The sequence below is a fragment of the Acanthopagrus latus genome, chromosome 12 (assembly GCF_904848185.1).
Source record: "Acanthopagrus latus isolate v.2019 chromosome 12, fAcaLat1.1, whole genome shotgun sequence".
NCBI classification, from domain to species: domain Eukaryota; kingdom Metazoa; phylum Chordata; class Actinopteri; order Spariformes; family Sparidae; genus Acanthopagrus; species Acanthopagrus latus.
The window spans coordinates 17,045,858-17,068,056 of NC_051050.1; the positions used below are offsets into that span (position 1 = coordinate 17,045,858).

Sequence of the window (22,199 nt, forward strand, 5' to 3'; positions counted from 1 at the left end):
GGCTCATTGATGTCGCCTTTAAACAATGTTTCAATATTTTCGGTTGTATCATTATACTTGACGAATATTCGATGTTTTGAAATCTCCTTAATAAGAACTTAGAATAAGAATAAATGCTACTAGTTGCTGATGAAGTCAGTTTGATATTGACTGATCAGAATTTTAACAGTGACATTTTTGGTAATCATCAGTTATTTGATATAATGACTGAATTGGTAAAAACAAATGTTAGAACAAGTAGAATTATTGGTGAAGTTTATAAAATACATCACTTTACTGGTATCCATCAAAACAAGTCAAGTCATATCAAGACCAAGTCATGACACTGATAAAATGTGTATATATATAATATCACTATAGAGCCAATGAATGTGAAAAACTGTGATATATGTTGTGGTTTTGTAGAAGAAGGATGAGAAGATGGAGACAAAGTATCTGAACTTCAGCGACACGGTGTACGGCAGCTGCACTGAGCGACAACACCACTACTTCCTCAGCCACGTAGAGGACTGGTAAGAAGGATCACAGTTTACAGGCACTGAATGATGTAGTAGGCACCCTAAAGCATGTTTACTGTTGAGAATAAATGAATTGTTTATCTCTTCAGATTCTTCTGTTTAATTTGAATGTCATGTTTGTGTAATGTGTTGCTTTGCCTCATTGTTTATTTCCTTCAGGGACCTTGTGTTTGCAGCATCAGCAGCTTCCATTGAAGTCAGCGTTATAGCCAGACAAGAGGACAAGGTACCTAATGATGATAAAAGAAAAGCAGAATGTTTCCTAGAAATCTTATTTCTTAAAACACATGCTGTTTTAAATACAGACAGAAGTGAAAATTTTCTCTCGTTAAGACAGATTTTAAATTCCAGGTTTGAAAGACAAACATGACATTGATGTGTTTGAGATCACATTAAATCTGATTTTATACAGCTTTAGTTTAAAGTTTGTTCAGATACTCCTTAGCGGGTGAGGTAAGCGCATCAGAATCCTGTAGACTGTCGTGACCATGACAGATTGTTGTTCTTTCTTTTTAGATATGGGAGCTTTGGATCCTGGAGGATGCAAGCAGGGCTGAGCTTCCAGTGACCGAGACGAATGAAGACACGCTTCCCCTTGGTTTGGCAATAGACTACACCAGCCAGCAGGAGATCCACATTAGTAAGTGAATTTGTCTTTTTGATTTACTTTCTTCCTTCTCCTGTCTGACCTGATTGGCACACCGACACAATGTGAATACGCCTACCATAATGTTTGTTGTTCAATGTTAAAGTTAAACAAGTTTTTCTCCCAGCATTTCCTTGTTGTATTTCTGGTATTTGCACCAATGTTGCAAAGACGGCTCTAGCAACAGTTAAACAGCCGGTGTATTAATAAGTAGACCAGTTCTGTACCTGGGGATAGCGACCTGTGAAAACTGTCTCTTCTTGTTTTGTTTGCACAATTGAAGACGTCAGTTTTTGTGGGAAAAATCCATCCAGATGGCCAAATAGTAAAGTGAAAATGAGGTATTTAGGGCACCCATCTATACGAGGATGGTGTCACTTTTCTACAGCCATGCAATCAATATGTACTCCATGCCATGGAATAGCGGATAAAAAGTTGTCTGTTGCAAGTTTAATTTCACTTTTTAAAAGCCATCACTCAAAGATTGTCATTATTTTTGTCAAATTAAAACCAATTTTGAAGCAAGGTAAAGTGAGCCTCTACTTTCCTATTAGAGACTTGTGTGTTTTTAATGGGATTTTAACAGCTTTTTTTCATCATTTGAGCAAAGGTCATATGGCTTTTATCACAATTATGTTGTTAATGGTTTGGTAGAATAATTCTTATATAAGTTCTAACAGCACACCCTGAAAGAGAATTTGACTAAATGCTAAACCCAATCTGCAGTTACTTTGGTGCAGCTGAAGTAGATGAGGTAGACACGCAAGCCAGTGTTACATACCAGTGTGCAGGGCTGGTTCATGGTAATAGGGATGGGATTTACAGGATTTATGCATTAGTGAGGTGAAACTTAATTTGGCATTATTTACTTTATGAAATCAGCATGAACAGACAGTTTTCTGAATTTAAATGAATTGTATATTTACATCACTGTTAACATATGATAATGATGTCATTCCTATTTGCAACCATATTCTCTGCCATAATCAAGCTGAAATCATAGCAGCTCAGCTAAGTTATTAAATTGGATCTCCCGCACTTGCAGTTGTTATGGCTTTGATATCAATGTTTTTTTGTTTTTTTTTTTACATTTGTATTAAATACAAAGGGTACTGCATATCTGCGGTGAAGCTCGCTGAATGCATTGTGTTTTTTCAGACAATTTTTAAATGATTGTATGGACAGTGAGGAGAAAATTAAACCAGTTTAGGCAGGTTTGTACACCAACATCTGCCACCAGAGATACTGCCCACCCTGATACGCCTGTTGGAATGAACATGCATGCACACAGTATTTCTTACTGAATTGGATAAGATGTACCTGGATGTTTTACTTTTAAAAACTCCGTCTTTTCAGACTCCTACAAACTGTAAATTAACTTTTAATTCACTAGTAGTTAGAGATATCTCTTGTACTGCATGCCATTGTCTTGGAATAAGCTCCACAACATTTAATGTTCAGCAGCCCCGCCATGGTGAGATGAAGCTGAACTCCGTTAGGTTTCTTTGTGCATACAGCATCCACTGCAGTGCTCCATTGCAGCATGTGTAAAGAATAGTGATAAGCTACCGTCTCAGTACACTGTTTTATCTTAAATGGCCAAGTCTGCCAGACATTCACGTAGAGCTGCTGTTGCTGTCTAGTCACATCTCTCCCCGCTCACTCTAAGAACTCCCTCCCCAGCAAGAGAGAAAAAGAACCTGCAATTTGAGCAACATTTTGACATGATTGTAGTCTGATCAAAACCTTTATCCAAAGTGAGACATTAGATAGGGAAAGCGCAGGGAGAGTAACGAGAGAGAGTTATCTGTGGAGAGAAAACGCACTCATTAAAATGGCTCAGACAGGCGAGAGGACCACAACAAACAACAAAGCCCAGACAATCCTGTTGCAGAATGCTGATGAGCTTTACCGTGTGCCGCTCCCTTCTGTTCGCTCCCTCTTTCACCCTCTATCTCTTTGCTCCTCTTTATCTCCCAAACTATAGATTCTTAACTGAGATTAAACTGAACGTTAGGTGTTGCAGTGTTGTGTTTTGCATGGTGAATTCGGCATCACATTATTTCTTGAAATAATACTCATCTGTGTTTGCATGCAAATGTATTTTTGTGTGTAGGTGTACGGGTGTGTGGTAAATATAAGTTTGAATTTATGCAGACAATAAAATGGTAATGTACTGACATAATGTCAAATGCAGTGCATGGGCTGAATATACAGTAGATGCAAAATGTAAGTTTGGCTTCAAAGAGGTGAGTCAGTGGCAATAATGATGAAGTTATACTTGAGGAACAGTTTTAGATGTGAGAGGCAGCTGTAGGGAGAACAAACGGTACAAAGCGTTCCGTTTGCTTTTGTGACGTGTTAGATATGACTAGTATTAACTCTGACTAATCTTTAATAAGGGGTGCGAATACTGAGTTTCTTCATTTGAATGTTGGTTTAGACTGGATTTGCCAGTTTTGTCCCCAGCCCACAGCACACCGCGTGATTTTGGAAAGTGCAGGAAAGTGGGTGTGAAGAGCAGGAAATAGTTAAGGGTTCTGGCAAGAAGTGTGCATTTGAGGACTGTTTTTTATTTTTTTATTTTAACCAAATGAGGCATCTTAGGACAGTCGTATCTTTTCACGACTACAGTGTCACTGAACACTGAGTACGTGTTTTAACCACTGGAGGGCGAAGTGAGCCAAGGTCAGTGAGATAACTACAGCGCCAGCACACATACAGTCTTTGGGCTCCGATGCTGTCAACACTCTAATGATCAAAGTGACAAACGGCATTTATAGCAGGCAGAGCGAGCAGAAGACACTTGCTGTTAATTGTCTCCCTTGTGGAGTGGTGTGACTTGGAAGCACAAAGCTGTGTGGAACGCTAAATAATTTTGCACAAATGTCTAGTACTGCATAGTGTGGACTGCCTATGCATGTGGCTCTAAATTAATAGACTTAAGATGAAATTTCATACCAGTGAGCTTTCAAGATTCTTCTTGGCTCCCTGATCTGTGGAGGGTTGAGAAATGAGTCAGTAGGGGGAGGAAATGTCGGAGATGCTCTCGGTATGTTTGTGGGAGGGTGAGTAAGTTTGACTGGAGTGTTAGTGGTTGCTGTGTTTTGTGAAATTATAGTAAACATATTTATCTTTTAACAGTGTTTCTCAGTCTAAAGGTCTTCTAACTTTACTTCTCTTTGTGTCTTGTCTTTCCACCCATATAAAGCTGATGAAAAGACCTTGCCCCCGGCGCCCATAATGCTAATGCTATCAACGGAGGGATTACTCTGCCCATTCGCTCTGCTCAACCTCAATCCTGGGGTTAAGCAACTGGTCTCAGCCCCTACTGCCCTCGCCTTGGAGGGGGAGAGACTGCCCAAGCCAGGTAAGCGAGCCCGTCAACGCGACAGATGTTTTAGACTAAAATGTTGTTGAGATAGCTGCATAAGTAATCATAATCGCACATTGTGATGATATGTTTCCTCAAGTGATAATCATCTGAGACAGTGATGCTGAAGTGTTTGCAGGAACTTCCAGTCCGTGTGTGTGCCCATTGGACATATTTCAGCTGACAAGTCACGCGTTGATTCCTAAAAGAACATTTTAAAGTGTGGAGTTTGGTATAAACCTATTATTAGCTGTACTGTGGTCTGGAGTTGGACCTCACAACTTCCACAGCTCAGCTTAAGAGCCTGAGAGATCTGTCAGTCAAGCAAACGCACATTCAGCTACATCCCCCATTAAGCTTATCTTAGTGTCTTACAGGAACAATCATTCTGCATAAAATTACAGCTCTTAACTCCATTACAAATCCACCGTTGAACTTTGGACATCTTATCACACTTCAACATAATCAAATAAGACATGCAAAGCTTTGAGTTATGGTGAGTGTAGTCGTGATGAGGGCAGAAAGGAAGTAAAAAAAACATTATTGTTGGTATTATGAAGCAAAATGTCTTATAAATGCTACATTTTTCTGTTTCTGTTGCTAAAATGATGTTTTTTATCTGATTATTTCTAATAGTTTGAATTGTTTTTCACTTTATATTTATTGATTGTGACCTTTTGTTGATACCATGCAGGGATCTTTGACTAGACTGATAAGATAATTTAAAGAAATGGAAGCTAAAAGAAACAGTGTTTTTACTCAACCAAACACATTGACAAAGAAAAACACCACAGCTTTTGTGCAAATAATTTTGAAGTCTGACAGACTGTTGTGTCAGTGAGCATTTTACCATGAAAGCTGTGGACTTCTCACTAACACTAATCCCATTGCTAATTCCAGAATTAATAATCTTGTTTTGGAGACAAAAACAAGTTATGGAGACAAAACAAGACCAACACGTGATGAGATGTTATGAAAGCAAATTTCTTTTTTTGTTCGCAGGTTCTTTGGTGACCCAGCCTCCCAAAATTCCTGCCTCTATCACATCTGTCCCACCAGCATTCCCAAACCTCGGTCTTACTTTAGCAGCTGCTTCCACTCCTGCACCGCCTCCTGCCTATTCATCCGCTGCCCCATTCAGCATCGCTCCCTCGGCTCCTGTATCGTCATCGTCATCATCCTTCACTTTCTCGGTCCCAACCACAAACTCCACCGCTGGCACTTCGGCTTTTTCTCTTGGGGGTCCCACACCATTTGGCTCTGGATCATCAAGCTTCTCCTTTGCTTCCAAACCTCCCTCTGATACTCCGTCAGCGCCTTCAGCATTTTCTTTCACTCCCTCCATCAAACCATCAGTAGTGGCTCCGGCTCCATCTCCAACACCCCAGAGCCTTGCCGCTCCCTCCCCACCAACTGTGAAACTGAATTTAAATGAGAGGTAAATCATTGTTGACCACTCAGATTGAAGGGTATTCCAACTGAGACAGAGATTTTTTATATTGAATACATGAAGGACTTAAATCAGCAGAATAAATCTGTCTTCTCTCTCCCAAGGTTTTCAGCATTGGAGACCCCAGCACCACCGTCTTTCTCCTTCAATTCCTCCCTTCCCAAAGCTGTTGTCTCTAATTCCAGTAGTCTGACCGCCCCTCAACCGTCAGTCACTAAGCCACCAGCTGTATTAAGTAAGAATGATGTATTTGCACAAGAGTGCCCTCCTTAATTTATTTTTCATCAAAGGATTCGTTAAATCTTGTGTGTGTTCAGCCCTTGGATTGTGATTCTTATGTTGCTGATTGTGTTGCAGCCCCGGTGCGTCCAGTTCAAACCAGCACACCACCGACAATCGTGCAGAAACCTGCTCCTGCCATCCAAGCCCATGTCCAAACATCACAGGTCTTCAATGGTTTATTTGATATTTTGATCAAAATAAATGTTAGAAGAAGAACAGATATCACAATGGGAACACATAGAAGGCACCTAGCCTCCATTTGTATACTCAACTTCTCTGTACACTACTGTGTACCACAGTAGTAGAAGTAAATGATACAAAAAAGTAAAATGGTACAATATACAATATCAAAATTTACTCCAGCGGTTGTTTAAGATGTTATATTCACAGTATGTGACACAGTTTCTATCATGGATAGATTTGTAAGTAGTAAACGGATCACAGAAAATAATTATTAATTAATGAATCACAACTCAGTGTCATGTCATGAAACAGCCATGATAACAAAAATATTTTTATAGCAATTGTGTGTTTTTGTTGGTGTGTGTGTGTGTGTGTGTGTGTGTGTGTGTGTGTGTGTGTGTGTGTGTGTGTGTGTGTGTGTGTGTGTGTGTGTGTGTGTGTGTGTGTGTGTGTGTGTCTTACTTTACAACTTTCCAATGCAGGCAGCTGTTAGTGTGAAGGCCCTGGAGAAGCAGCTACAACAGAAGAAAGACTCTGATCCAATTATGGCCGGTATATTGGAGGAGGTGAGACATTATCCAGTCAACACCTCGACATACAACATGCGCACTAGATGCTCATATTTCCACTTAATGAAAATGTAATGGTAAATCTGTAAATAATTTAGCAAGTAGATGAACTGTTGGATTTTTTTAATTTCACACACGAAAAAATCAATATATCTGATACCATTAAGCATGTTACCAATGAAATCTGACTGAAGTACCAAATAATGTCTATTAGCTTATCATAGTTGACTGTTTCGCACTCCCTTGTTACTAAATAAACCACACATAAAGTCAGGGCCACATTTACACAGGATTGTCAGTCAAGTTTAATGTATCATAAACTGATTTACGCACTTTATATAAATATGTAAACACTGTCAATGAATTGTGCATAAAATGCATTCATATACAACTTCATCAGCTAACATATTATTGCCTCCCTGGTGCAGTCCACTTTCGTAGCTACTCAGTTAGAAACATCATTGTATTGTATTGTAGTGCAGTGGACACAAACAACTTAGGAAGGGCTTGAAATCTGTAACGAAGGATTTACAAATAACTGCACTTGTCGTTGACTTGTCATCAGATTGCACACTTCCAGAAGGAGCTGGACGACCTGAAGGCACGAAGCGCAAGAGCCGACTTCAAGGTTGGCACCAATGAGGAGATGAAGGAGTTGAGGAAGGAGTCCGAGGACCTCCATATTTTCACTCTGGAGATTAAGGAAACAACAGAGGTAAGACCGTGGCTGCCAAAACCAAAACACATTCGGATTTTGCTTAGGCTGACTTAATTCCCTGTTAATAAATTCACACCCAGCAGCCAGATCCTACCCCCAACAGCTTCTTCCTGCTCAAAACGCAATGGTCTTAGAATAACAAAGTCACAGCGGCAAGTTGATGGTGTTATGATACATTTTTAAAAAAGCTGTGTACCATCTTCTTCTCTTACAGCAGGGGTAGCTAGCTAAAATGTTTAAAAGTCTGTAGGTTCTCCCTGAAAAGTGTACAAAAACTAGTATTTTGACTTGTCTATTGTATATTTATACACAGAGAAGCCTTTTCTAGTCTTATCTATATTTCCCTCAAACAGCAAAAGATTAACTTTCTGTGTTGGTCTTTTTGATACATTTATTTTCAACCAATAGGCTGCCAAATCTTTTAAGCCTCTATTGTTGTTTGTATTGGCAGAATTATAGAGTGTGTGTGTACATTGTCATACATTTCTAACTGATTTGTTGATGTAGTTTAATTGTTCTGATCCCCTTGTTGAATTAAGCCTGTTTTTTTTTCCTGTTTCTGGTTTGCAGTCTCTCCATGGGGACATTGGTACACTGAAGACCACCTTACTGGAGGGTTTTGCTGGGGCAGAAGAAGCCAAAGCACAGAGTGAGCTCAGCAAGGACAGAAATTACAGACAGCTGTTGTATAAAAAACCTCTGGACCCACGCAGTGAGGAACAGCTCAAGGTAAAAAAGCAGAAGTTTGCATGAGTAGATATTTTTCCTAAAGGGTTTACACGAATCAGCTCATTACTCAAAGCCTTCTGTCTAATCTGTGCTGTGTTTTTTTTCTGTTCAGGAGATTCGCAGGCTGTACCAATATGTTATGTTTGCTGTGGAAGATGTGAATGACGTTCTTGACGTGGAATGGGAGAAACACCTGGAGAAGAAGAAAAAGCAGAAGTAAACAGTTATTTGAGAGTTTGCCACGGAAAACATTTTGGGTCACAAATCATTTCCTAATGAAATACTCCTCTTTCTCACAGACACATGGTCGTGCCAGGGCGTGAAGGTTTGTTCACGACACTGGCCAACAACCTGTACATAATCAACCAGCAGAAAAACCGACTGGACCAGTTGATTAAGGAACTCACCTCCCTGCGTCTCTACAACAAGGCCACTACTCCAACTATCAACCGCAATACTGCTGCAGCAACAACTGCTGGGTGAGAGTAGGAAGTAGGAATGGAGGCCTGAGAAAAGCTTTAGAGAGATAAATGAGTTTTGCATGTTGTAGACTTTGAATTTGTTTGGAGAAGAGAGACTGTGCAGTGTAAGTTTGGGAATCATAGACCTCATATGTCAAGTTAACCTTGACTTAAATGGGCTGCAGTTTAAATCTAGAACAGTTTTTGAATAATTAAAACTGAATAAAATTAACTTTTGTTTTTATAACTGGATGTATCAATAGCTAAAAATATAATCACCTTAGTCCTTGAATAACATTGAAATTGCACTCTCTTTTTCAGTGTTGCAGCCTTTATATGATATTCTCATTGTGTGCACCAGAACACTTCAGATAATTACTTAAAGTGTCATATTTTAATATTTAAATAATTTCTTTCTGTGTGTCATGGCAGGTTGGAAAGCGAGCTTGAGAGTTTAAGGGAATCACTCCTAAAAGCCAGGCTGGACACCACCCCTCCTAAAGCCAAATCCAAATCTCCAGGTATCAGTCTTTGTAAAATGTTTTAGATAAACACGATAAAGGATATACAATGTCTTTATTTCAACATACTAACTTTATACTGTATGTTTCTCCAGCAGTCAAGATTTCACCAGTTAAACAATCCCAGCTGCGTAACTTTCTCTCAAAGGGACAGATGCCTCCTGTTCGCTCTACTGCACCAGGTACACATATTCTGCTCAGACTAATTTAACAAGTGTTGGAGGCTATTTTTCCAGTCAGTAAATTTGATCTACTGACTCGAAATTTGTGGCTGCATGAAAGTTTAGGAATGTAGTTAGTGTTTACCACAAACCCTGAAACATACTTTAATGATATTCACAAAGAGATTCAAATAGATTAAAAAAAGCCATACTACAGTTGTTGTTGATCCAGATCTCTTCCCTTCCCTTCCAGCGAACCTGTCTCGCTCAGCCTTCCTTTCACCTAAATACTATGAGGACTTGGATGATGTGAGCTCTACATCCTCCCTGTCCCAGTCCCTGGACCCTCACCCAGCTCATTTGGAGCTGGAAGAGGAAGAACTACAGCCAGAGCCTCTTCCCCTGACTGTCATTCCTACAGCATTGTCCACCCCCCGCCACCCCACAGTTGTGAGGACCCCCTCTATCCAGCCAGGCTTCGGGGCCATCCAGTCCACACCTTTAACCAAAATTCACTCAGTCCCTGGTGTGGGTTTTGGACTCAGCCCGATTGCCAGCCCTGGTGAGTAAGATTTGAAGCAGCATTACAGCTACAGGATGACTCCTTTTTAAATGTCAGACTTGCTGAACATGTTGCTCACTTTGTTTTAATTTCAGTTCCAAGTAATAAGATCAACCTCAGCGGGGCGGATAGCACTGCGCTTGCCACAAAGACAGTCAAACATGGAGCCCCACCAGCTGAGAGGACCATCCCTGTCACAATGCCCGCCCAGCAGGCTGCAGCCACCGCTGCTCTACGCAGGCAGATGGCCAATCAGAAACCAGGTAGAAAGAACAGGCACTTGTCACGCTGCAGTTGAAAATAATTATCTGTTTATTTTTAAATGGTGATTAACATTAATTAAGTCATTATGGACAACTGTGTGGCCAGCAAGGTTTTTGTATAATATTAAATTGCTATGATTGCTATAAAACACCAGGGGGAGACACAGTCCTCCAATTCAAAAAATGTGAACCTGGTAGCTCAAGTCCCAGCATACCTCAGACTCACTTAACTGGTAGTGTCAGTATAATTCAAACCAGGCCTAAATATCCTGGAAAACATTTAATTATTTGAGTTACACTTGTCTGGCATGTTCTGTTTTGATATAAACACTAGTTGTGTGTGTGTGTGTGTGTGTGTGTGTGTGTGTGTGTGTGTAGACAAACTTTCTGACAAATGCGTTTGCGTGTGTTCCAGCTGTCGTCAGCGCTTCCCTGACAGAGTCCACTTTGAAGACGGTTCCTCAGGTGGTCAATGTCCAGGAGCTCAAGGACAAAGGGCCTCCTATGCCTGTTGCCAATATCTTGAGGTAAAGACCAAAAACTATGTAGATATTCTTTTTAAAAAAAATTTAAATTGACTTCAGTAGGTGATGGTTTCTGGAGTAAACTGAGGGAAGTAATAAATCTATTGGTCAGGCTCTAGCTTCAGTGATATCCAGCTATATAGCAGGATGTGTTTTAACTCAGTTTCCAGTGACAGAAGCTGGTTTACAGTACAAAATTTGTCTTGTGTAATAACGTGTAATAAGGCAGTCACAGTAATCGGTTTGTTTATTTGTTAGCATGGACTGCTTTCATAATCCAGCATCCCATTCCATAGTGCAAAAGTGTGGTTTAAAAAAACAACAATACAAAAACATACAATCACTTTTATAAGTTGCTGACCGTTTAATTCAGGAATTTGTCCAGGTTTCGTGTTTTTGGTCATGATACCAGCTCATAGCATATTGCGACAAAAACACAGTGACAAAAACATTTTGTGTAGTTTGTAGGCACGGATGACAAATTTAAGAGGTTTGCTCTTGAGTCATCGTTCACAGTTTTGCTGTCCGGTGCTTCAAAGTCAAGTTGCGTTTTAACAGCTTTGCATGGATTTCACTTTGAATTGGCTTGCAGTCTTTTTGGTACGGGTCACATTGAAATTGACGTGGCAGATAAAGTACTTTTTATCTGTCTTATTAATCTAATCTGTCTGTCTGTCTGTTTAAAATTAGGCATGTTGTATAATATTCATCTCGTTTAATCGCGCTTGTATCCACTTGGATCTATTTGTGATACAGCGAGTAGACAGTCTGTCACTAAGAGTCCTTGAGGGGTCCAGTGTTTTGTTTTGAGTGTGTCGCCTTGGTATAGATTTATCAGGTCACTGACTCCACCCAATCTAAGCCAATGCACACGACTGTTAGAGGCCAGCAGTCTTTGAGGAAATCGCACATTTGCATCGCAGCTTCTTTCCTGAAGCATCACATCTCTTACATATTCCCTTTATGCTGCTTATACATTTTTTGAATATAGTCTTTCCTGTTGAAAGATTCCGTTATAATGTTGTTTTACCTTATTGACCTCCCTTATGTCAACACAATGTGTATGATCCTGTCTTTGCCACATACAGGACAGTATGATACACACTACAGCTGTGGCCTGTATTGTATTATTGGTTCTACTCTAGCGCACTGTATTTTAAATGAAACCGTGACTGAGATTCTTGGATGTCTAGGATATGTCTATGTGCCCATTGTGTGAAAATTGCAAAAGGGCCTATTTACCCCTGGGGGGGGGGGGCTGTACAAATAGAGGTACAACTGAAAGCCAACACTATAATCTCATATTTTACGGTTTGAATTAGAAACCAATAAGCTGGATAATTCAGCCAAAACAAAACTAATAAAACTAATATGAATGAATTTGTCTGGCTAATGTTCTGTTTTATAACATTATCCTCTTTACTTCCCTTTCGTCACGTCTTTCATTTGGCTCTTTAATCACTCCATGATTCACAGTAGCTTGTCTGCCCGTTCCTGCCTCCTGCACCTGACTGTTTCTGCCTCACTGGGCTGTGCTCCATTTTTGTGTGTGATATTTCGGCAGGCCATCCTTCCTCCGGGCTTTTCCCAAATAAAGCCCGCTCACAATAACACACTTGCAAAGCAAGGCATTGTGAGAATAAGATGATTACAAAAGTAGGCTCTTCCCTGAATCCACGCTAATGTTCTCCTTATCTCTGTCGAACAGTAACTTTTCTTCAAATGGTTCCCAGCTCGATAAAGAAAACCAATTTGTTTCTGTTATTTAACTAACCAGAACAATCTGAAGATTTCAAAAGTTATATGCTCCCAAGAATTTTAAATTCCATGCACTGACAGACGTTGGAACGACTAAATATCTTTAATTTTTAGACATAAAATGTGAAAATGTGTGAAAATTGTGCAATATTATGATTATGCAAGATGTTTTTACTGTTTTTAGTCCAGCCCAAAAAAGATGAGTCTTTGTTTGCTGAAACCCCATTTTAATACACATCAACATCTCACTAAATAGTAAGATGGTTGTTATATTTGTTCATGTGTGAGGAATAAAAATATCACCTGAACACTCTCTTCCTCTTCTTCTTGTACTCTCCTTCCTAGCTCATCAGTAGCAGATCCAGCAGCTCAGGTCTTTGCAACAGTTGCATCCAACCAGGCCAAACGAGTGAGTACTGTGATACTTTAAAGAGCATTCAACTTGCCAAAATTCACAGACTGTTGATGGCTTTGCATGAGAGGAGACACCATTAACTGCATGGGTGAGAAATGTCCCGGCTCCCTCCTATGTTGATGTTATAAATTGCAGCTGGGTGACGGGGGAACTCCACGAACAAATGTTTGGCACTGTTTGAGCCCAAATTCATCTTAATGGGAATGACCTGGACATACTGATCTCCACCCACATGTGCACAAACACACATGCCCTGAAGATCCCCTCCACACATGTGTTAAGACATGCAAAGAAATCTCTAACCTGTGGCTCACATGGTTTTGTCAGAAAAGAAAAGAGTAATTACCATAATATCCTCAAAATGGCACTTGTATATTTCCCAACATTAATGATTCCAGATTTTAATAATATGCTTATATTTTTCATTTCACAAGTTGAACTGTTGAACACAAAATGTCTCCTACTGTACTACTACTTCTTCTACTTTTTTTACTGACTACAGAGAAAATGTGAAAACAGCCTAAAGGTGTCAAACTCTGCACATTTATTATCCTGCACCGTGAAGCTAAAGCATAAAACTGTAGGAACAAGAAGAAAAAATACATTTTTTACAGGAGCAGCATGCAAGGATCGCAGTTTTTTTTTAAATCTCCTACATAATATTAGGTCTGTGCAGAATTAAGCCATAATGATGACTGCCAATTTAAATCTCTCTGTGCAGAATCCTACCCAAGGTATCCAGAAGATGACTGCTGAAAGTACAACCTCCCCACAGACAGGCTTCGTGTTTGGTAAGGACTGTTTAGGTGTATGTACATAAGTATTTTACCTCTTACACATAAACAAAACTGCACTGTAGAACATTGCTGAATGGTGTGCACACATTCAGTCTGGTATTTTATTTTATAGTATGATACCTAATATGATAAACACATGTGTCCTTCAGGTCAACCATCCAAAACAGATGTTTCCGTGGCTCCTGCTAGCTCAGCAGATCAAAGCAGCAGCAAAGGGTTCTCCTTCACATCAGGGTGAGTCAGCTTATGTAAATGATAGTGCCATTTTGAATGATAAAAATCACCAATCCAGGTTTTTTTTATTAATTGTCAAGACCAAATTAAATACGAAGATTTAAACTTTTGTGTCAAAAACAAGTATTCATAAGTCAAACTATTCATCTTCTCTCTTCCTTTAAAAGTTTTAAGTATTCCTGATGACTCATCCTGCTCTTGGGGTTGTAATTCATTTGATTATCCAATCAGATGTGATTTTGAGCCAACCAACTAATCCACTTGACGTGCAGGTCGTTGTACCTGTCAGAGGAATATCATGTGTCGTGTACTTTTCCAAAAGAATATGGTTCAGTCCTAATTTATGGATTCCTCCCTCTTAACAACGCACAGATTTGTCATACCACAGAAACTGAAAATTCTCGCACTATATTTTCATTGTGACATTTCATTTCACAGGTCCACAGGCTTCAGCTTTCCCTCAGTTTCACAGGGAGCTGGAATGTCACAAGGTAAAAACAGTACAGCAGTTCTGAACCAGATTGTTTTATGATGGTTTCAAACTTAAACACCGTCATCATATTTGATTGTTTGTTTTTTCATTTTTCTGTCCAGTGAAAGATGTGAGTAAATTCTCCTTTGGCGGAAATGGGAAGATGCTGTTCAGCCAACCTGGAGAGGACTCATTCTCCCGTGCTCTTGGCACTGCGTCTCCCACGCTGCCTCCAAACACGTCAGCAGACAAACCCACCTCCACCACACCTGCCCTCAGGGTAGAGCCACAGCCCCCAAAGACAGTTGGAGGAGAGACTCTGGGCAGTTTCTCTGGACTACGCGTGGGCCAAGGAGAAGAAGCCAAAGATTCATCCATCAAACCCGCTGCTGCCTCATTTGCCTTTGGGGAAACTGGACTTGGTATGGGCAAGGTATCAGCACAGTTTAGCTTTGCTGCAGGTCTCCAAAAGCCTGCAGAAGATGCAACAGTAGCCGATTTGTCAAAGGGGGCAGCAACAGGGAGTTTGTTCAAACCTCCTGAATCGACCCCCAAGCCAGCCTTCTCTGTTCCCCAGCCTAGCTCTAGTACTTCAGCTTTACCTACGTCTTTTAGCAGTCTTCTTTCAGCTCCTTCAGAGTCCTCAGAGGAACCAAAAGCTCCCACACAACCTTCTGAACCCACCCCGCCACCTGAAAAAGAACCTGCTCTTGAACCTGCTGTAGAGAGAGCCAGTCCCCTTGTAGCACCTGAGCCTGCAGAGGATGCTTCCACCACCGGGACCCCAGCGGCCACACCTACAGCCCCAGCACCCACACCTCCTCCAGCCACAACTTCAGCTACCCCTGACCCTCCCTCTTCCATCACCGCACCAACTGAGGCAACCCCGCCACCACCAGCCAGTGCGGCTCCCACAGTAGAGGCCACCCCAGACAGCACCACCACTACTACCGCTGCTCCGGTGCCCACTTCAGCTGCCACCACCCCCGCTGCAGCACCTGTCGCCCAGGTAGCTCCACCAGCATTCCAGGTCCCCAGTTCTGACAAACCAGGCTCCATTTTTACCCAGCCTGCTCCTGCTACAACAGACAGCACCACCATTGAGGTTACACCAGTTATCAGCACAGTTAGCCCTGCTGCTGCCACCACCTCCACCCCCACTGCTGCCGGTGTAACAACTACCGCTGCTAGCACTGTGTTTGGGCAACCTGCTGCGCCTCCAGCATCCTCAGCTCCTACAGCCCCAGCAACCCCTGCAGCCCCAGTATCTACAGGGTTTGGCTCAGCTGGGTTCGGCGCGTCAACTGGGGCTAGTTTCGGCAAGCCCGTGTTTGGCCAGGCAAGTGGCTTTGGCCAGCCAGCCAGCAACACGGGATCAGCCAGCGGCTTTTCTTTTGGCCAGTCAGCATTTGGAGCCAGTTCTAACAATGCAACTACTGGAGGAGGTCTTTTCGGTGCTTCTACTGCGAGCAGTGCCAATTCATTCTCCTTTGGCACAAGCAGTGCTAACACAGCCAGCAGCACTGGCTCAGGGCTGTTTGGACAGAGCACCGCACCTGCATTCGGCCAGAGCTCTGGATTTGGGCAAGGGTCTGTGTTTGGTAGTAACACCACCACATCCTCATCTTCAGGATTCAGCTTTGGACAGCCCTCAGGTCAGTGTGAGTCTGCACTTTCTCTTCTACTGTTACTGTATTGTACAATATGGTAAGAGTTTTGGGCTAACATTTCTTCTTTTCCTTTTCCATTGAGTAATTACATGTAATGTCTCTTGGACACAATAGAGCTATAGCAAGAGAAGCACTTGAAATTACTTGAATGTTTATTAGATATCTATTTGACACATTGAAATAACAGCTAAAGCCTTATAAATCTGAAATACGTTATTTTTGGTCAGGCTACTTAATCCAAATACTGGAGGGTTGTCATCAACAGTTTAAGCTTAAAAACATATTTTGAATATAATATGAACAAGAGTTTATCTGTGAGACTTTGACCCCTGAGATTAATGTGACCCAATCCACTAGAGGGAAGATGTATCACTCTGTTTGAATTGTTAGAACTACAGAAATGCTCAGTATCCTCTCAAATGTACAGTGGTGTCACAGAACGGAGCGTCGTCCTTCACAAAAGATCTTTGGCTGAGTACAGACACCAGCTTGCATATCAGACAGCTGAAATTACCTACCACCACCCACCTTTGTCATTTCAACCTTTTTAAAAATGCCTGTAAGAACCGGCTTAAAGTGACGAGCTGCATGATGCTTTTTGCTAATTATAAGTAGCATCCAAGCTAGTAAGATGTGCATTTTGTCAACTCAAGTGCCAGAACTCAGAGTCCCTCAAGCGCACCTGGTTTGCACAGGCACACACTCATTTTGACTTGCCTACACAGCGAAATGCTCACGCTGTAGGCTGCAGCTAAGGAGTCTGTTCTGAAGCTGTGCAATGGGTTTCGGTTCACCAAAATCATGCTGGAATCATTTCATACTGTTGCTATTTATAAATTAGAGATTAACACCTTCAGGCTTTCAAAGTAATGGGGTAAACAGAATTCTCAATTTCATACCAGTCAGCCAGAAAAACAAGCAAGTCGGCCAGAAACGCTGCCGTCACTCTCAGCACCGTTGTCGCTTCTTATCCGAAACCGTTAAAGGACCAGTGTGAAGGAATTAATGGCATCTAGTGGTGTTGTTGCAGATGGCAACCAACTGAACACCCCTTGATTCACCCTCCCCTCCAGTAGCCACAAAAAACACAAAAGGCCATTTCTAGACTGGAGTCAGTGTGTGGTTAGTTTATTCTGGGCTACTGTAGAAACATGGAGAACTCTTCAGAAGAGGACCTGCTTTACCCTCTGCGAATACAAAGCAGGTCATTCTAAGCTAATGAAAACACAATGGTTCACTGTTTCAAGGGCGTACACTTGAATAAAAGTAATTGTGAATATTGTATTACAGTTCTGCCCCTTAATCCCCCTTATATCTTTCAGACTGGTCCTTTTTAACTAGTATCTGAAAACTTGCTGTATTAGTTTAAGTCTGTGGAGGCATTGAACGGTCAAGGGGGCTGTGCAATAATTTCAACTCATTCAGCTGACCAGCTAATTTTGACTGTAGCATTCTGTGACTAGGTTGAGTTGTGGTGTGGCAGTCTGAGTGAAGAGTGTGGCATGAGGGGAGTTGTCCCATTCCCAAACATTCTCTAAATTCCCAGAGCAGTATGGGAATGTGTGTGTCTCTGATGGACAGCTGATGTTAGGCACAGCTTTGTCATTCCTGTCTACAGATATTAAAGGGGGTTTCGAGTTTCCAGAGTCAGCTCATTCTGTTTTATGACTCTGTGGGAAGAAAAGGAAGCTGTACAGTGGTGACTATAAAAAAAAGATTGTGTGGAATCCCAGCTATATATCTTGCAGTGTAGAGTAAACAGAGAATGTATCAGTCTTGAATGTCTTTCTCTTTCTTATTACAGCTTTTGGCTGCTCATCCGGCCAGTCTGTGTTTGGCCAACAACCCAGTGGTGGGAATTTATTTGGACAGGTATAATCCCCTTTTTTTTTCTACCTGCAAATATTATTGTCTCAAATAATAAGAGAAAAAGAAATGTTCCCATTCTTCTGGACACATTGTACAAGTGGCATTTCTCTTGCAGCAGCAGCAGCCATCATCTGGTGGGAGTCTGTTCGGTTCAAGTTCAGCCAATGCAGCCGGCTCAGCTGCTGGTGGAGGGTTCTTCAGTGGCCTGGGAGGTAAACCGAGCGAAGACGCTGCCAACAAGAACCCATTTGGCGCGCCTGCTGCCGGCGGTGGGTTTGGGCAGCCTGCTCAGACAGGTGAACAAACTCAACAAGGTTGTTGAAAGTGTTTTACAAAAGTACAGCTATTTTTGTTTCTTTTAGAATCAATCAATCTGTCAATTTCTCCTCTAGGTGCCACCAGTCTGTTCGGGAACAGTGGTGCCAAGACCTTTGGTTTTGGACAGTCATCCTTTGGTGAGCAGAAACCTAGTGGGACGTTCAGCACTGGTGGAGGGACTGTTGCATCCCAGGGATTTGGCTCCTTCTCTTCTCCGTCAAAGCCAGGTATGGCAGCGGGAAATAACAGCATCTAGAGCCAGGATATTTTAACGTCTAACTTGGTGAATTATGGTTTATTTCGACAAAGCCAGAGGTAAATGCCGGACTTACAAAGATTTGGTGGGTTTAGTTTGTTTCTGCTGTTTGTTCACCAGTAGTTAATTAGGCAGTTTCTCTCAATTTTAGTTCGAAATCAGACGGAGTACAGTTTTAGGTTTTGTTTGAGTATGGGGAAAAAAAGGTGTAAGAATATTTCTTTTCATAGCATTTATGAGTTTATTTTGAACATGGTGAACTCACACACGTTTCCATGCTGAAACTAAGAATGCAAAGCCCAAAATATACCCTTATCCACTCACTGAAAGTGATGCTTGCTTGTACTCTGCAGTTAACATTTCACCAGGCGATTTATGCCGCTGACATTTTCAGACCAGACTTGTGCCGTTCATACTTCTTTGGGGAAGGGTTTCATTTTCTTAATTAGATTTGAGCGCAGGGCCAAGCAATTGTAAATAGCGCTGTTATTACCACAGAATGTCCACGCCCTCACCTGGTAGGGCTCGTATTAGTGATGTTTTATATCCTCTTTTCTGTCATATTTGTCATGATCTAGCTCAGGGGCCTCTGGGTTAGTGATGTGTGAGGTTCGGTGATAGTGGCACGGCTGCGATAGAAACCCTGTGCACCTTTACATAATCGCATTTTTCACAGCAGCCGACTCTTGACATTGCTTTCTCCTTTATCATCTGAGCTACAGCAAAGTGCCCTTATCTCCTCGCCCCAGCAGAGCAGAAAGTGAGGTTGCCAGACAGCAGTATTACCTGCCTGAACACTGCTGATGCAACGCTACCTCTCAACACTGCTAAGTCACAGTGCGATGAGTCAGAGATAGCTCTGAATGATCTATTTAAGCTTCATAATTTCATTTTAAATGAGCGACCTATGTCTTGGATTATCACCATTTAATAGCGCTGCAGTGTTAGGGGTAAAAAAACAAACAAAAAAAGTGTCAATTTGTCATGCGTGGTTAGAAAATGATCCAGTTTCCTGCTACAATTTACATTCATCTGTTATTTGTAACAGTAAAAAGCATGTGAAGACAGCTTGGAATAAGCATAATCTGATGGTGGGCTTTGTCCTTGGTGATTTGTTATGCTTTGCTTTGAACAAGAGTTGCTGTTGGTCAGATAAACAACATCCACGAGTTCGAGTGTCAAATGATGCTGTTCATTTGGTCTCACTTGCTTTAAAAACTGCTTTTGAAACCGACATGCCAATTTGTGTCTGTCACTACAGCTGATTCTGTCCTCAGTAAACTTTGTTAAAAAAAGATTAAAAAAGAGTCTTTCACATGAGTGCAACTGCAAACTTGGCTCCTGTACACCCAGGCTCCAAGACTATTTGATATGAAAATGTTAAGAAGTTAGCATGTTTTAAGATGTAAAATAAGCTTCTTTATTTGATTTTTTTCTTGGCAATAATCAAGACATAGCAATGGCAACCATCAAAGCCATCCCTCCGCTCCACTGCGATATTGGTACCACTCAGCACACTAATGCCCTATCACTGGCCTACGTTCAGGGAATGTAATCTTGTTACATTGGCTCAATCAATTATTTACTGGGGCATGCTGCTAGCCAGGCTGTAATTTCAGACCACCCTTTCTCCCCCTGCCACTCCCTCCTACCTCTGAGGCTTTGAAGTGTTCATCCAGACTTTAAGCTGGCACGATGTGTTGTTCCAAAACGATAACAGACACGGTCTCAGTGAGTGTAATCACCATGCTCAACCAAAAAACAAAACAGTGGAAATATGCCTAACAAACTCGTTTTTTGTATATCTGTTTAGAAAGTAGACTTGTGGTGGTTTCCACCCTGATTCAGACCACATGCAGAATGTATGTCTCTTCATATTTACACAGGAGTCCAAGCAGAACTGTTCAACCCAGGAACCCCCAGTGAGTAGAAAAATTCCCCCGTCACATGGAAAGGTGCAATATCGTGTGTCAATAAACTGTAGTTGCACCAAACCACAGAAACATCGTCGTGACTGACGTTTTTTCATCTTTTCTTTATAGATACTGTGCTGTAACTCCCTGTCTGTATCCCGCTGCTTTCTGTTACAAACACTTTTTTAAGCACTTATCTGTTCTCCCCCCTCCACAGGTGGTTTCGGCAGCGCTCCAGTGTTTGGGAGTCCTCCTTCCTTTGGTAGTGCCCCGGCATTTGGTGGTGGAGCAGCGTTTGGCACGAACGCTTCCTTCAACAGCAACATGGGTTCCTCCGCTGGAAAAGTGTTCGGAGAGGGAACAGCAGCTTCCAACATGGGCGGATTTGGGTACGAAACTTTATATGTTCCGTGAAAAATCTGAAAAAATTATTTACTAAGCTTTTTTAGAATATATACTCACGCATGTACATGCAGCGTTGGACAAAACACTTACTTTACCATCTGCTGCAGCTTTTTCTTTTTAATAAATGAATGTCTTGCCTTCTCTTCTTAATTAGGTTCTGAGATCTTTAATTACATAATATAAAACTGGAGATACATCACCTGAAGTTAGCAGCCAGCTAGCCAAAGTTGACTCCAGAGCCCCACTGATATATCAGCCAATATTAGCTTATCACAAACATGTTGTTATTGGCCTATACAATGCCCAGTATGCGCCGATAGGAACTCTTTTCTGCGATTATTTAAAAAAAGATTATGTTTGGGATCATTTACTATTATTAAATTCCTGTTAAGTTAACTATGTTAGTCAACTGGTGACATTTTTGATGGATACGGTTATAGTTAAACTAAGATGTCCTATCCCCATTACACAACGTTGTGTCCTATTACTAACTAGATTTGAGGGATGTCCCCCTGGGTTTCATGTTTCCATCACTGCTGATCAGAGCTGGAGCCGATGCGCACATATGGCACACATCCTCATTTGACCCTGGATTAAATGCAGATTGTACCTTTTCCTATCAGAGACAAAAGCCAGATGTTAGTGTGTTAGTTTGTCGGGTGTTAACAGGCTTTAAGTAGTCACACAGTAAATCCACCTGTCTATTTTTGGTTATAACATTGTTGCAGTCACTAAACATTTGATAACGTCAGTGTCAGCGGGCTTTTCATGCAATACAGAGGGGAGAGAGGAGCAGCAGATTTTGCCTGCAGCGTGAAGCAGTTTTTTTTTAATTTATTTTTTTATGATTTTGAACATCTGTGATCTCTCGCTCAGTGCACCGTCACACAAGCACAACACATAAAACAAATGAAGGGCAGCATTCAGCACATTGTTAAACACTCATCAACATCATAGTGATGAAATGATAAAATAAACTAAATGCAGACCGAGCTTTAGAGGCCACATTGTAATCTTTTCACATTGTTTTGAAACAGCTTTCTTTTTTTCTCAATCTAACAGGTAAGACTGAAGGTTTAAAGTTTAAAACTGTACCTCTTTACAGCCCACAGCGACTCAACCTCATTCCAAC

At 41.4% G+C, this 22,199-nt stretch overlaps 1 protein-coding gene across 9 annotated transcripts in view; it reads left to right on the forward strand.

Moving 5' to 3' along the window:
• nup214 (nucleoporin 214) overlaps positions 1 to 22,199 on the forward strand; it is a 30,211-nt gene that overhangs the window by 2,694 nt on the left and 5,318 nt on the right. For 2 of the 9 annotated variants that reach the window (XM_037116688.1, XM_037116683.1), the window contains exons 8-34: positions 406 to 512; positions 678 to 744; positions 1,035 to 1,158; positions 4,376 to 4,534; positions 5,540 to 5,975; positions 6,092 to 6,222; positions 6,345 to 6,433; positions 6,935 to 7,018; positions 7,587 to 7,736; positions 8,310 to 8,468; positions 8,581 to 8,684; positions 8,768 to 8,947; positions 9,362 to 9,450; positions 9,546 to 9,632; positions 9,865 to 10,173; positions 10,269 to 10,436; positions 10,852 to 10,963; positions 13,064 to 13,127; positions 13,855 to 13,924; positions 14,080 to 14,164; positions 14,603 to 14,655; positions 14,759 to 16,297; positions 18,111 to 18,178; positions 18,291 to 18,471; positions 18,568 to 18,720; positions 20,636 to 20,671; positions 20,880 to 21,051. In XM_037116688.1, coding sequence (XP_036972583.1) covers positions 406 to 512; positions 678 to 744; positions 1,035 to 1,158; positions 4,376 to 4,534; positions 5,540 to 5,975; positions 6,092 to 6,222; positions 6,345 to 6,433; positions 6,935 to 7,018; positions 7,587 to 7,736; positions 8,310 to 8,468; positions 8,581 to 8,684; positions 8,768 to 8,947; positions 9,362 to 9,450; positions 9,546 to 9,632; positions 9,865 to 10,173; positions 10,269 to 10,436; positions 10,852 to 10,963; positions 13,064 to 13,127; positions 13,855 to 13,924; positions 14,080 to 14,164; positions 14,603 to 14,655; positions 14,759 to 16,297; positions 18,111 to 18,178; positions 18,291 to 18,471; positions 18,568 to 18,720; positions 20,636 to 20,671; positions 20,880 to 21,051 — 4,976 coding nt within the window. The remainder of the gene's footprint in view (positions 1 to 405; positions 513 to 677; positions 745 to 1,034; positions 1,159 to 4,375; positions 4,535 to 5,539; positions 5,976 to 6,091; positions 6,223 to 6,344; positions 6,434 to 6,934; positions 7,019 to 7,586; positions 7,737 to 8,309; positions 8,469 to 8,580; positions 8,685 to 8,767; positions 8,948 to 9,361; positions 9,451 to 9,545; positions 9,633 to 9,864; positions 10,174 to 10,268; positions 10,437 to 10,851; positions 10,964 to 13,063; positions 13,128 to 13,854; positions 13,925 to 14,079; positions 14,165 to 14,602; positions 14,656 to 14,758; positions 16,298 to 18,110; positions 18,179 to 18,290; positions 18,472 to 18,567; positions 18,721 to 20,635; positions 20,672 to 20,879; positions 21,052 to 22,199) is intronic. The other 7 variants (XM_037116686.1, XM_037116684.1, XM_037116685.1 and 4 more) reach the window with 7 other exon arrangements.